The sequence below is a fragment of the Aulonocara stuartgranti genome, assembly GCF_965226115.1.
Source record: "Aulonocara stuartgranti genome assembly, chromosome: 17".
Taxonomy (NCBI): Eukaryota; Metazoa; Chordata; class Actinopteri; order Cichliformes; family Cichlidae; genus Aulonocara; species Aulonocara stuartgranti.
In genome coordinates, this window is record NC_138953.1 from 36,569,665 (window position 1) to 36,584,916 (window position 15,252).

At 41.9% G+C, this 15,252-nt stretch overlaps 1 protein-coding gene across 9 annotated transcripts in view; it reads right to left on the minus strand.

The window, feature by feature from the left end:
• Nucleotides 1-12,536, minus strand: part of gramd4a (GRAM domain containing 4a) — a 471,921-nt gene extending 459,385 nt beyond the window's left edge. For 4 of the 9 annotated variants that reach the window (XR_014272293.1, XM_082510797.1, XM_082510793.1 and 1 more), the window contains exons 1-2: nucleotides 7,700-7,766; nucleotides 1,258-1,471 (exon numbers count right to left, since the gene is read on the minus strand). Coding sequence is in view for 8 of the 9 variants with exons in the window: in XM_082510797.1 (XP_082366923.1) it covers nucleotides 1,258-1,471; nucleotides 7,700-7,731 (246 nt within the window). In the remaining variant the exon portion in view is untranslated. Of the gene's footprint in view, nucleotides 1-1,257; nucleotides 1,472-7,699; nucleotides 7,804-10,309; nucleotides 10,806-12,121; nucleotides 12,281-12,375 lie in introns of those variants that run through there. The other 5 variants (XM_082510798.1, XM_082510796.1, XM_082510792.1 and 2 more) reach the window with 3 other exon arrangements.
• Between the last annotated feature and the right edge of the window lie 2,716 nt (nucleotides 12,537-15,252).

Consider the following 15,252-nt stretch of genomic DNA (forward strand, 5'->3'; position numbering starts at 1 on the left):
GATACACAAGGGAATGTGGGAGAAAGTGCATGCCTCATGTGTGCATCCCAGCAGGGATGAGAGCAAGCTTGGTCTATTTTAGGGCTTCAGAGTGTGAGTCATCAGTGTTGTAATGTGGGTGATGCCTTCTCAGTGGGCTGGAATGCACACAGGCAAACACCAGAGACAGAAAAATTATATCCTAGCACAGGTGCACATGTGAAAACAAACACATGAAAATACAGACACGTTGCACATGCCTATAAAGTATGCTCAAAAGGGAATTCACGGCTAGATCACTCATTTGATTTGTGCAAGTTTGTGCAGGAAAACTCAAAGAAAGGCCTCATGAGCAACAGTTACCTAAACTCTCTCTCTGAACAGAGACACAGAAGAAGACAGAAAAAAAAAAACAAAACAATGAAAGGGGACAGAGATCTCCTGAGCATTTATTCAGGAAATGATACGATCAAGTGACTAATCTGGTGCATTTAATTATCTATCAGTGTGCACGGCAATGACGACAATGCCGTTTTTAGTCACCACTGAGGGCAGAAGAAAGCTTCAGATTTCAGAACAGCATCCAGCGTGGGGGGAAGAAATATCAGAAAACATGGTGTTTTTTTTTTTTTTTTGTCACAAAGTTTAGTCTTCTTACAGTTTCCTCTGGATCTTGTCCATGCCCTCCCCTCTAGACATCTTGGAGTCCAATCTTCTGAGGCCAACTTCCTGTCCTCTCGCCTCCTCCATCACTTTCCCCGCTTAAATCTTTTCTCTCCCACCATTTTTCATTCTCTACTTCTCACAAATGCTTCCAGTATTTAGGCTCTTGACTCATGCTGATGGCTATCTATATCTTATGTCCACTATTAGAAAAACCTCACTGCCGCCATCTCCTCCATTTTTCTTTTCATGATGAGCCCTCCCTTTTTCATTCCTCTTCAGATAAGCAGAAAGAAGGGGACTTTTAAAAAGAGCAACATGGTTTTGTTTTTCAGCTGCAGCGCTCCTTAAACTGGAGAAGAAATTCAAACCAGCATGATAAAGGTGAAGCAAAATCCCCTGCTTGTCTCCCCCCTTTTTTCTGTTGAGGAAACACCAACTTCAGTGATTTAGCATCACACCCTTTTTAGAAGGACTAATGGATGAGTCACAAAACAACCCCAAAAACCAAAAAAAAACAAAACCCTAAATCCTCCCATGTGTGTTTACCTTTCCATCACAGGACAAAAAAACCAAACAAACACAAAAGAAGAAAACAAAATGATGAGCACTCACGGGTTCTCGCAGGACGTCCTCTGTGTCACGCAGAGCTGCTCTCGGCTTCAGCTGCATGTCGTCGCTACATTCGTTGTCGGAGGCAGGTGGCGACTCGGCCAGATCCGGGAATTCGTCTCTCGTCCTGGGGCCTCGGAAGCGGATCTTGTCCAGGCGCTTTAGCATGGTCAACACCGCACACCTGGGCTTTACCTTAACATGGCGGACGGCAACCCTGCGGGCGCAAAATACACGGGCTGCTGAACAGGCAGTAAAGGACGAGTCATTAACACTGAGAGGAAAACAATGTCTTTACTCCCCCTGTTGTTTACAAAACTCACAGACCCACTGCAGTTCATGTAAACATGTTTTTCTTCATCGTTATATACAGATTATTGTTTACAGAATAGTTTGGTTTATATTTTACTGAATTAATTTGATGCACATACAGAGGAAGGGATTCAATTATTAGTTAAAAAATATTCACTGATTGTAACATAAAACCTTAATCTTAAATCTAAGAAATGTAACGTGTCACGCTTCTCTTCCTGTAAGGCGGTGCTTGATCCATTTTCTCACATACCAACACATACTACAGTCTTGGACTGCATGTTCAGGCTCCAAATTTGCCAGTGTTTGGATTTTCCTCCTCTTTTTAGTCTACACAGGAATATGGGGCCACCGTATCCTGTCACTCCTCCAGCAAACAGCAGATTTAATTCACATCAATAGCTGGAAAGGTGGTGCTGGTCGAGAGGGACTGTGGGAGGCTGTTAAAGGCTTAATGGTTGCGTTTTCGTGTCAAGGGTTGACATCTAATGAAGACTGGGGGCTGTTTGAGTCATCATCCACTGCAGTAAACTTGACCCTTATGAAAGTAATGAAATACAGACAGGATTTACAAAGTCATCTACCAGCAATGTGCGAAACAGGTCATGATAGTTTAACAGGAACCAGCTTCAAAGCACAACAGGTGCTAAACTGTTTCTGGCAAACACATCACAGTGCTGTCAAGGCTGCTGTTTCACATCAATAGTGCCATCCAGAAGTATGTGATCAGGACTCATGGTTTCTAAACTGGTCCGTGTATGAAATGACTAATAGACAGAAAATAGAAATATTAATAAAAATATAAAATGTTGTGTTATTGTAGTGTTTTGATCTCAATTAGCAAAACCAACACATTTCTTTCAGCTTTATGTTGTTTCTAGCTTCCTGTTCCTTTATGGCGCGTGACAGAGAAGCGCTAACTAAAGGTGATTTGACCAACTGTAGCGAGCACAGTCCGGCAGATCGCGAATTCTTGAGACCAGTGCCGACACAGGCGTTTAATGAGTGCACGAATATAAATGTCACTGAAAAGAAAGAATCGTGGGTTGATTTTTATTAGTTTTCCAGCAATGCATTTCACAAACTAACTGGCAACTTCAGATGAACACGTTACTTGGCTACATGTGCTGCAATATTATCAACTGACTGTTATCCTGGCCAGGCTCTAGCTGTGACTCACTGCAACTATCACGCACTCAGTGTTTCTTCCAGAAAAAGCTGTTTGGCCTGCTGGCTGCGAACAAGGATCTAGCCTACCGCAGCCTAACAAGTGAATGTAAGGGACAGATATCAAAACGAATGGTAAACAGTTAAAAATGGTGCAAAGATTGTCCAAGTCCAAAATTATACTATCCCAAACTTTTAGCCCACTGTAGCTCCGCATTGTTAACTAGTGTAAGCAACAGCATGTGTCTACTTTAAATCCTAACAGGACAACAGAAACATGACAACACTATGGATGGGTACCACACTCTGTACTATCAACGAGTTATGTTGGTACTAACGAGTACTGATTCACACTAAAATAATCAGTACACCTACTCAAAAACAAAATATGTCAAAAGCTGAAGAGTGTACTGTATCAGATCGGCTGAAAGCTAAATTAGGACCTGCAGCTAACTTTAGCACATATGTAGCTGACTTATAAAAAAATGAAACCTATGGATGATGATGACACGTTTAGTGAGACACATGGAGACATGTGGGCAATCCTGGCTCAAGAGTTGGCAGTTTGTCTTATAATCAGAAGGTTGCCGGTTCGAGCCCCGGCTCCGACAGTCTTGGTCGTTGTGTCCTTGGGCAAGACACTTCACCTGTTGCCTACTGGTGGTGGTCAGAGGGCCCGGTGGCGCCGGTGTCCGGCAGCCTCGCCTCTGTCAGTGCGCCCCAGGGTGGCTGTGGCTACAATGTAGCTTGCCATCACCAGTGTGTGAATGTGTGTGTGACTGGATATGTAAAGCGCTTTGGGGTCCTTAGGGACTAGTAAAGCGCTATACAAATACAGGCCATTTACCATTTACCTCAACAGCTTCAATTACTCCTGTAATCAAGTAGACAGCTGGATCAACTGTCCTTTAACAAACAGGGTTTTTTTATGGCTACACTAACATTTCTTATCAGCACGGTAAACAACCTTATGATTGCCTACAACCCAGTCAGACCTCTCAGGTCATCAGGTTCAGATCTTTAACTATACCCAGAATCATATCCAAGTTTGCTGAAGGTGCTTTCAGTTAATGTGGTCCTGTTCTCTGGAACAACCAACCTGCTCACTCGAGATCAATTACGTCTGTGTTTACATTCAAAAACAGACTCAAAACCACACAGGCCTACAATTAATAAGTTTTGCTGTTTTGTTTTATTCCGTTTTGCTGTTTTCACTGCCTTAAAGCAACGTAAACCTACGCAGTTTTTTAAAGTTTTTTTCATTTTCTATGTTAAGCACATTTAGTTTTCATCTAATGAAATCTGTTATATAAATAAAACTGTTATTGTTACGAGATAATGAAAGGTATGAAAGTATGTAACCACAACCACTAACAGTCTAACATTAACATTGTGGCGTGCACAAACTGTGTCAGTTAACATCAAAGACACGATCAGACAGCTTCATTCTGTCGCTCTCACCCAAAGCTTTTAGTGCACCTGCTCTGCAACGTCTCAATATGCTCAGCTCTTCACCTGCATCTTATCAATATTAATTAAGTAAACTGATATATTTGGATTTATTGATTATTATATTACATTTTAGTTGTTCTTTTTGGCAGACACCTGAAGCTAAGCTATCGTTATCATATTAGAGCTAGAAAAAACAAACAAACACTGGTGCATCCCTAAGGAAAGCCTCTTAAAAATAAATATTTAAAAAGAAAAAAAAATCCCTTATTGTCGGTGGAAACCACGATCAGTTTTTGCAGCTGAGCACAGACCCCAGAATATACAATAAACATGGCTGTGATGGGTAGTAGTCGTTCTGGATTTAATCCTCCCGAGACCTAATCAGCTTGACCGAATGCCTGCCATACAACAACATGACGCAGAGTTTATCTGACTGGACTCCTGTCAAGACTTTGCTTTGTGAATGGCTGGACAGCCGTCAAGCTTTCTACCATACTGACTTGTTGTCAGACTCAGGACTAGTCCAACTTTCTTTTCTAAGAGCTCAGGAGTGGCAGCCTTAGCTACCAACCTGCTTTTCTTATTAACTGCCCATTTGTTTGTTATGCCTAAAGATTGAATCACTTCTTTCTTATTGCAAATACTGTAAAAACTCTTATTTCATCAATCCTCAGCAGCCGATCCCTGCACAAGCAACAAATTGATCAGACCTGCCATTATGAAGAACATTCAAAGGCCTTTAAACAGCGTGTTAGGAATTATAATTTGCTACAGTGGGTAACTCCTCTGAGCCCGCATAAAGGGGACTCGTTTGAAGCTCATTAGATTGAAGCACAAACTTCATAAAAGTCTAAACACTTCAGTGGAGAGCCGCACTAACAGACTAGACTACACATCACTCCTCGTGTCTAAGAGGAAATAAGACAAGGCAAAGACGTAATCAAACAAATGACAATTAGACTGGCACTGAGGCAGCAAGTCTAGCGGTGAATTAAAGACAAGAAACAGGCCACATGGGCACATGTGAGTGGAAATTACAAACGTGACTGGTGGGTTTATCCCCGCGCCCCTCCAAGGGGTGAATGGAAACCTGCTGAGTGGCAGGTTAATAAACACTTCCCTCCACTTGCCTAGACACCTGTCACGCTAGAATCTGTTCTCGCAGTAACCACCCGAATCCACTCACAGCATGCTCGGTGGATCAGCTCAGACGGTCCCTATAGTCAGCTCAACCAGGCTGTTGATTACCTATAATACAACACAATCAATAAATAAATAAATCAATAGTGCCTGCTGGAAAAGAAAATAGAGGCACATTTGGATACAACCCCAGAAAGTGACATTTTCAGTCAGAAAAATGTCAGCGAATGACGCAGCATTGAGTCTCAAGGCAAGCTCCTATTCAAGCGCACATTGCGTGTTCCCATGCTATTCTTTGCCTCCTTTCACCGGAGTGTTCTTCAGGCTACCTCCTGTTTACTTATTTCCTTTTTAAAAGGTTCTCTTTCTCTGGTCCAGGAGCAGCCTCAACCACAGCAGCTTAAATAGGAGGACGAAAAGATGAAAAGAGAGGACAGAAGGAGGAGGAGGAAGAAGTGGAGGAGGAGGAGGAAGGGGCTTTAGCTCAAGGTCTGATCGCTGCGACTGTTACTGTGGGTATACACACAAACAGCCCTCATGAGTCATTTGCTCGGCTATGTACAAACACAAAGACACCTCGGCCCACCTTTACCTAATCATAAGTCACCATGAACACACCAGCCAGGGGAGAGAGCCTGCTGCTGACATAAAACCAAACAACAGAGCAGCAGAGAGATGCACAAACACACATATGCACATAAAACAAAATTACAATGGCTGAAATGGTTTATTATTGTATGCCTTAGTTAAGGGTGAGGAGCTTTACAAGCCTGGTGTATTAAGGCCTAATACACTGTGTGTGTGTATACATGTCTGTGTCTTCTTGGGATATCGCCTGCTAATGACCTTAATAGCCTGAAGTTACTCGTGGTCATGTGGGTCACGCTCGCTACAACAGCCAGACATGGTCATGCTTTTGCAGGCAGTCTTATGCCCTTTAGTCGACTTACTCAAGAGTTATTTCTGCAACTTGTGGTTTCCCATGGAGGTGAAACTAAAACTAAAACTGACATTTTACACATCTCAAAAGCACTCAGTTAAGTTTTATTTACATAGCACCAAATCACAACGACAACAGGAGCCTCCAGGGGCTTAATACTGTAAGGTAAAGACCTTACAATAATACAGAGAAAACCCCAATAACCAGACAACCCCCCTAGCAAGCACTTGGCGACAGTGGGAAAGACAAACTCCCCTTTAAACAGGAAGAAACCTCCACCAGAATCAAGCTTAGGGAGGGGCAGCCATCTGCGACCAATTGGAGGTTAGGGGAAGGAGGCGAGAGCAGAGGCCTCCTGCTTACGATAGCCGGAAAACTCCGACAATCCATCAAGCGGTGCAGCTTCGTAGCTTAGCAAAGTCGTACCAAAACATTTGACAGATTTTCGAGCGCCGTGTACATAAAATCATTTCGAGGTCAGTAAACACAACCAGAATTCCTACATAAGGCACACGGGATTATAAGGGGCCCTGTCGATTTTCAGAAAAATCAAAGGATTGATTTTAAATGTGCCGTATTTTCCAAAAAACACGGTAATAACGACGGCCCGCTAGCATGCGCTACCAAAAAATGTGCTTTGTTGTGTATCTGACGGACGAAAGCTAAACCAGTTCCACACCACTGAAGTTGCAGCATTTTTACAAACCAATTCTGGTTCATCTGTTTCATTCAACGATCTGCTTTCGCCCTTCTCATTCTCCGTCGCCGCCATGAGCGTATGAAAACAAAGGCACTGCGCATGTGCATTTTACCCATATTCTATCGCGATATTTCATTTTCTTATCGTTGCCCAACATTATACCGGTATTACTGTGAAAGGTATGATATGGCCCAGCCCTAGTGCAAAGTATACACACAGATGTTGAAAAGGGGTGAATGAAGAAGAAACCGTGCATCATGGGAAGCCCTGAGCAGCCTATTGAGCTGTAACTACGGGCGGGTTCAATGTCACCTGATAGAGGTGACCCAGACCTTTGTCTTTAAGACACTCGTGCAGTTTAACTAATTGGTCTATGTCTGGCTTCAATGACAGATAAAGCTGGGTATCATCTGCATAACAATGAATGTGCTATTCCTTTTAATATTAATCAAAACACCAACTTGTGATCAAAACATTCGAGGCACAAGCTGTGAAATATTTTTGTTTCAGTGGATTAAAACTAATAATACTTAGTATTTACTTTAGCCTTAATATTAACCCTCGGAGGGTTAAGGAAGGGTCAGGGCTAAGTGAGCAGTACTAATAGAAATGAATAGAATTATTCACTGTAAACAAAGGAAGTGTTTATTAGTAAACTGCAGATGGCGCTGTTGGATGAAAAGATAAATGATACAATATAGCAATGTAGCCAAATATATTTGTTGTCCACATACCTGGGCAGCCTGCCAAAGTAAAGTCTATGCATGGTGAAACAGCACTGCCTCCCTCTGAAAATTTTACAAACACTCACAGGCCACTTCATTAAATACACCTGTTCAACTGCTTGTTATCCCAAATATCCAATCAGCCAATCATGTGCCAGCAACTAAGTGCACTGAAACCTGCAGACACGTAACTTAAAGTTACGCCAGAAATTATGCTGACAAGAATCTGCCACAGACAGATCTGGCGAAGCACTCAAAAGCACATTTCTAGTAGCTGCTGCTACACAAAGTGTCGTCAAGACCGCACTCTGACAAGACGACGCACACACATTCACAAGGTGAAAACCGTAACTTATACACTTTTGCAGTAACAAAATCCCCAATAAAAGTGCAAACTAATCACATTATTGCTCTGGATTATTAACAGCTTCATAGACGTGCTCATAAAATCCTGCAAAGCAACTAGCTGAGGAGCCCTATGAAATCAACATAATGCACTCATCAGGAGGCATAGTAACCTCTTAAGTTAAACATTTGTCTTTGTAGCCATGATAACGCATTATCATGAGAGACACTCATTACATGGTTTTATGTCTAAACATCATGAAATGGTTCTTAGTTTAATTTCAGTCATAACTATATCACTGGTGTCCATCAACCATACATGAAAGGGTGCCCAATAAAGCTTGAGCGCTTACACATGAGGGCCACTGTCTGTATATTTTCTGGGACATTAGCAGTCAGGTCTGATAATAAAGGCTTGTTTAAAAAGAAAACAAAGACCTGCCACAGTGCGGTGTTTCCATTTCGGTGACTGATGCTTTAGAACTAGCTTCCCGTTACAGGTGCCTTCACTGAACGTGGTGTATAAACCCATGTAGGGACATCCTGCTTTCATCATCCGTGGTGCTTAGTTTCTGTAGAAACAAGGCTGAATAAAGCAAGACACTCACCCGTGGAGCTATTCTCAACTTGTGTGAGTTTCATAAGACACTCAGAGACAGGGAGGGAGGGACATGACCTTTAAATAACTCATCTACAGGCAACAGCCAGAATGTTCCAATGGGCAGCTGCAACTTTTGTTCACTTTCCTGCATTAATAATCAGGTGAAGGGCGACAGATGGTCAGAAGAGACGAACAGCATCAGGCTGCTGACAAGCAGAATAATAGCTAAAACAAACAATGGCACTGTAACAGCGCAGAGATATCGCAAGTTTCCATATCAGCATATAGGCATCACGCCTCTGATTAAAGACAAAATCTATCTCCATGCATATCATATCGTCACTGTGAATGCTTCTATTGAGCCCAGCCTTTTCATTTGATGTCAACCCTCGGGAGGGAGCAGGAAGGCAGGAGGAGAGCGCAGATATGATGAACTTTAACAAGACCTATTAGACACATCCGGCTCTGTTTATAGTTGAAAGCAAAACAAAGGTTTCAAGCACAAGCACAGCCCCCAGCGAACAAATACTGACAGAAGAATAATGGTGGGGACAAGGATACGCCAGCTTTTATCTAACCCACTAATGCAACCCTTTAGGCAAAGTGGGGTTTTTGCTCAACGAAAATAAAAAGGCAGGCTTTTTTTCCCCCTAACATCATGTCAAGGGTTATTGTTTGGGCAGTGCAGCATCTGAATGCTGCCACTCAGGGTCATGCATGCCGTGTGATGTACCACTGATATGCAAACTCAAACCCAAAAACAAATGACTCATGAGGAAATACTTCTGTTAATATGAATTCCTGCATTATTGAGCGGGGCTGCTGAAGTGAGGTTTACTCAAACAGTCACGATCAGCACATGATGTAACAGCCAACAGCATGGAAATTACACACTCCTTCCTGCCCTCCAGCCCTCTGGCCATGCAGCATCAGCGCTATTATTTCACCTTGCAGTTACATAATCAAGGATATAAACAATAGATTCTTCCTCAACAACTGGTCACGCTCCTCCATAGGATGTTAAAACGTGATTCTGATCAAATAGTAATCACATTTGAACTCTGTATGGCGACAAAAAAACTAAAGCCCTGTACCAACTGGTTTAATCAAAAATCCAGTTTGACAGCACCTTTTAGAGGTCAGAGGTTCCGACTGTAAGTGAACACACCACACGAGCACTTTATCTTTCTGGGGGTGCAACCGAGGTACAAAACATGAAAATATGTAAAATATTACGCTAACATTTGTTTGTTTTTAAGTGCTTTTGAGTGTTTCGGTTGAGACTAGAAGTTGATTTTAAAAATTCACTGTTACACTGGGCCAGGAAATGAGAAGAAGCGTGTTTTTCCTCTCTCTCTCTTTTAAACAGCATCAAAAGCCGTCAGACTCTGGCACAGTTAGGCCAAACTAACTAACACGATACAACAAATGCGTCCGTTATACTTTTATCTGTTAAGGGCGACTAATTTCAAACGGTGGGGGTTGAACTTAGGCCTCGAGTTAGCGGTCTCAGGAAAGATAAAAAGAAAACCAAAATAATCCGCATTTTGGGTGACCCCGAAGAGACGCTGGGACAGCTTGGGTGTCATAAAATAATACCCCTCATTTTTCTCCCTCCCCTCCAGAACGACAGCCATTTATTGTGTTTCACAAATAAAATAAGCGTTTCTTACCCAGCACGTAAATCGTAGCAAAGTTTCATGAACACTGAGATTGCCTTTTAGTCTGCTTTATCCTTCTGTACACCTGCTGCTCAGGACGTCAAATTAGCGCCAGTCTCACGGCGAATGCCGCTCACTCCGTCCATCCATCCCGACGATACATCCGCTAATTTCTGAAAGCCGACTAAATGTCGTCTCCTGCTGAGAGCTGAGCGGTCAGGCAGGCAGACAGTGGGAAAAAAATACCAGTTGCGTGTCCCCCCTCCTCCCTGGAGAGAGCTTTCCTGACCAGCGCCGTTGGCCCGGAGCTTGCAGATACCGGCGCTGCTCCGATCTGTTGTCGATCTACACAGACTGGCAGAGAGAGCAGGGCCGGGGAAATTTCGTCAGTGTGCGGCGCTTCTTTCTTAAAGGGGCCGCCGACGCCGGGGGCTGACGCTTCACAGCAAAGCTTCACAAACGGGACGCGAGCGGAAACACCGCGACTTCTCCTTACCACCGCCCTGTGGCTGCCTCTCTCACATCCTGATAAATTATAGAACAGGTGGCTAAACAATGGCCTCCTTATAATGCACTTAATCGCTGTAAATCAACCCGCTACTGCAGCAATATCATCTTTTCTATTGAGTCATATATAGGAAATATCTTCAGTGTTGTTTTTAATATTTTTTAAAAGTTTATTGTTAGTTTCTCCTGTTAAACTTTCTTCAAATCAACACTAGTAACAATATAATATAAATCCTGTTTTGGCCCTATTCCTTTTTGCCCTGCCTGCCAGCTGATACTATACATTTACTGTAATAACCAAAATGACACTAATAGCAATGGATAAATTAACAGAAAAAGGAAACACAGGGACAAGAGGAGCCTATAGATTATTTATATGCTTGGAAAATCTAAATTTTCCGGCACAACATCGCATTCTAATTCTGCTGCCAGACGTGACAGGTTTTAAGGGGTGTAAAAGTCACCAATAACAAAAGCTTCCTCCTTTTTCTTTATAAAAAAAATCACTTAGCTTCTTCAAGCACACTTATAAAGAAATTGCTGGCATATTTACAGACCTGTTTGCCAAGGTCTACCTGATATTTCAAATCTCTATCTGCTCTGCCATGGAATAAACAAACAAACACTGAAACATGGTGGATACTGGATCTAGAAGTTAAAATGAGCTCTCCAGGCTTCTTGGAGTTCTGCTGCTATTTGGTTTTCTCTCTGTCGAGATGATCCCACACTCCTTCAGTAATGCTGGGGAGGCCAGTCCATGAATAGTTTTCCACTGTGTTGTTTTCTATCTAGGTATGCTTTTAATGCAGTGTGGGTCGTTGTGATGCTGGAAAGTGACACTTTCCAAATGGCATTGCATGGTGGATCAAAATCCCATGGTACTTGTGTTCATCAGCGATGATAAGATCGCCAACACAGCTGGCTTAAATGTCAGCACCAAGCCATGACAGAGCCTCCTTTACAAATGACACTCACTGTTGTACCACTCTTCTGACCTCCATATTGATAATGATTTGAACCAAAAATGTCATTTGTCAAACTTTTCTGTTTGTTTCCCTTCTTTAAGAACGGCTTTCGGACGGCTATCCACCGAGACCGTTCTAATAAGGCTTCATTTCTTGGGTTCATGACTTTCGGATACTGTTCATCTATTGTAGATACATTGCTCTGCGTTTGCCCCCTGTGAACCCACAATAAGGCTGATGTCTTAAACGAGTCAATATGTAAAATAAATCTTGAGTACAGCAACTTCAGACACCTTACTTTTGAAAATAGGCACTTTCCATAAATCCTTAAAATACAGTTCAGGATACTAACCTTTGCATAGTCTTTGATGTCAGTCTTTGAGATTCTCCTGGTCTTTTCGAAGTAACAGAATCCCAGAGGGGCCTCTTGTATGAAGTTATCCCACTGTTTGAGCAATTGTGTGATGAAGTGATCTTGAGCTAACAGACCGCTTTGACCGTCCTCTTTCCACTGTTTGAGTTCAAATGAGAAAAAAAGAAGAGAGCTTTGAAAGGAGCGAAGAGTGAAACGGATAGAAACTGAGAGAGAAACAGGAGTTAACTGACCTCTGGCCCCTCAGATAAGACCATAGATTACGGGGAAGTAATCACAAGTGCTTTCAATGGCTGCTGTCAGACTACCAATGAGCCCAGTGAGGATCGCAGTAGCTCTGTCTTCACTAGAGTTCTGCCCTGGTTGGCCTGCAGCTTTGCTTGTGTGGTTTTAGCTTCAACAAAAGACAAAGAAAGACAGTAGATGTTTAGATTACCTTCACATTTGTGTAGGCAAATGTGTGAGGCACGGGATTTTCCATATGTAGTTCAAGAGTATTTTGTGCAGACTTTACATGAAAGGGTATACTTAGAGTTTGAGTTGTCTAGAGCTTTCTGTAGTATTCTGCATCACTAATCAGATTATATGAAATAAAGCCTAATTAGCAAGACAAGCCTACTGATTAAAATACAGCTTTGCACCACTTATCCGACTGCTATGTAAAATTTTAGATTGCTATTTGAACAAATAATTACTTTTATGGAAGCAGCAACCTACATCGTTTGGGGGGGGGGGGGGGGGCAATATGGAAGTGCCTAAAGGTGTAGTTCTTCAAATGACCACTAGGGGTGGCTCCAAAAGTGGGTCAATCCTAATGTACTCCAATTTTAAAATGACAATCTTTGGAGCTGAAACAAACATTTTTACAGCCAGGTACAGATTTATTCTCTGCAGAGTTCATTCATTTAATTACTTTAGATTTTGTGCATTGGATAGGGTTTGTGGCCAGGTGCTTTTTGTCTTCTTTGCCTTTTGATTGTACTAGCCGGAGTGAGCTGTTTGATTTCTTTAGTAAGTAAAGCGTGTCTTTTTTGCTAACCTAAGTTAGCATGTAATATCAAAGTGAATTATGAATGCACCTTGTTAACCTTGCTAGCCCAGGTCTACACTTTTAAATGAGATATCAGAAATGAACTGTTGATGTCGCCATGTAATTTGGTAATTAGCAGTGGTGCATTCAAAGTTATCACAAGTTAACAGTAATACATACTGGAATATCACAGTAGATTATCACTACAGCACAATTTCTTGGATCCACATAATGCTTCACCTGTTTTAGAAGTATTGTATTCCAATATGTTGGTTGTTCTGAGCACAGGTAAACTACATATGATGTTTTGGGAAATACTTTGGACATTGTATGTAGGCATCGTCTAAGAAGGACATTCCCTGGGCTCATCGGACAGAACACATGACAGCACATGGACACAAGGAGAATGTTTGACAAGGAGTGATATGTTATCGATTTTCAGGTCAGCGTGACTTACCTCAAAGTAGTAGACAGACAACTGAAAAGTGTGGGATAGCTCAAGATCATATAAGCTAACTCTGTCACCTTTAAAAAAAGAAAAGTTTTAAATTTGAATTTAAAAGTACAGGGACTGTCTGTCTCCTGAATCCAAAGTGGGAGCTGGCTCCACAGGAGAGGAGCCTGATAGCTGAAGTCTGCCTCTTAAGACTACCTCTTAAGGAAACACAAGCAGGAGTGACTGGAGATTTGTATTCAGGGAGTAAGATTTAGAATTTGCTTAACTGCACCACCCTGGATCAGATACTTGGACAGTCAGATAATCCGGTCGTTAAGTGATGACATGACGAATCCTACTTCCGGGCCTAAAGTAGTCTGCGTTTAATATGGCTTTTGTGTTGTTAACATGTTTAATGTTTTGTATTTTCTTCTATTTAATCTCAAAAAGCTCCTAAAACAGTCAGTGATCACTGTTGACCTCCCTCGGCTTTTATTACCGCTAATCATTTATTTAAGCTCAGTTTTTAAAACCTTAGGATGTAACTACAGCCCAGCCCATGCAGCAGTATTGTGGATGGATTATCTCAGTTGTTCTCCTGGCTGAAGTTTGGTCCTTTTACAGCATCCTGCCATGCGATTACATTTGTTCCTGACCACCGAGAACACTCACATTAACTTTTATCGAGTGGAAAAAAAGTTAGCTTGTTTATATTATGCTAACATAACTGTGTCGCTAGCGGTCACGTAGCACATCATTATATACCAGCTAGCCAAACTTCAGTAACCCTGCAAACGTCACTGCTGTTTAGTTTTCTGTCTTCATTTATGCTGGAAGTGATAACAGAGCTGTACGTTTTAATTTGTTTCCAAAACCCCGCAGTCAGGACATGCTATATTGTATTTAGATAGAAACTAGCGAGCTAACTCCCTGCTAACTTCTAACGCCGTTAAATGTCATAAATTCCGTTTTCATGGATGCCTGGATGTTAAACTCAATTGTTACACCTGGTAGAGCAGAACGCTGATCATTTTATTAAAGATGAAAGACTTTAGACAGTTTTTCAACTCTCAGTAATGCCATAGTGATCGTTTGATATATGGACCTGCAGCGGAGTTTAGGCCCAGACACGGCTAGTGACGTCAGACTTAACGACCGGATAAGGAAACCCATTAAAACCAGCCTCAAAGTAATTAATGCACATTTTTAATGTTCATGTCTTCATGTTAGAGTATGTTAGGGTTCATGGACACATAAACTTTCTCCAAACTTCCTCACAGTAGTACTGGAGACCCAAGGTAATGCCATCCTGTCATCAACATATTGTTAGAAACAATGTTGCTTATGGTTGTTGTTGGTTTTTAAGTTATTTAGTTCTTAATTTTATTTAATATTTTGCTTTGAGTTTTTTTTGGAGCGGGCATAATCATCTCTGGCTTCATAGACGGATCGATAGCTGGATATCATCTGCATAGCTTACAGTTTTCTAATAGTACTGCCCCTTAGGGAGCATGCATAGAGTACATAAAAAGACGTGACTTAAACCAGCTTGGTGCTGTTCCTTTTATTCCAATATTGAATTACAGTCTCTACAGCAGAATGTTGCGATCAAATGTGCACCAAGAGCATAGTACTAATACCTTT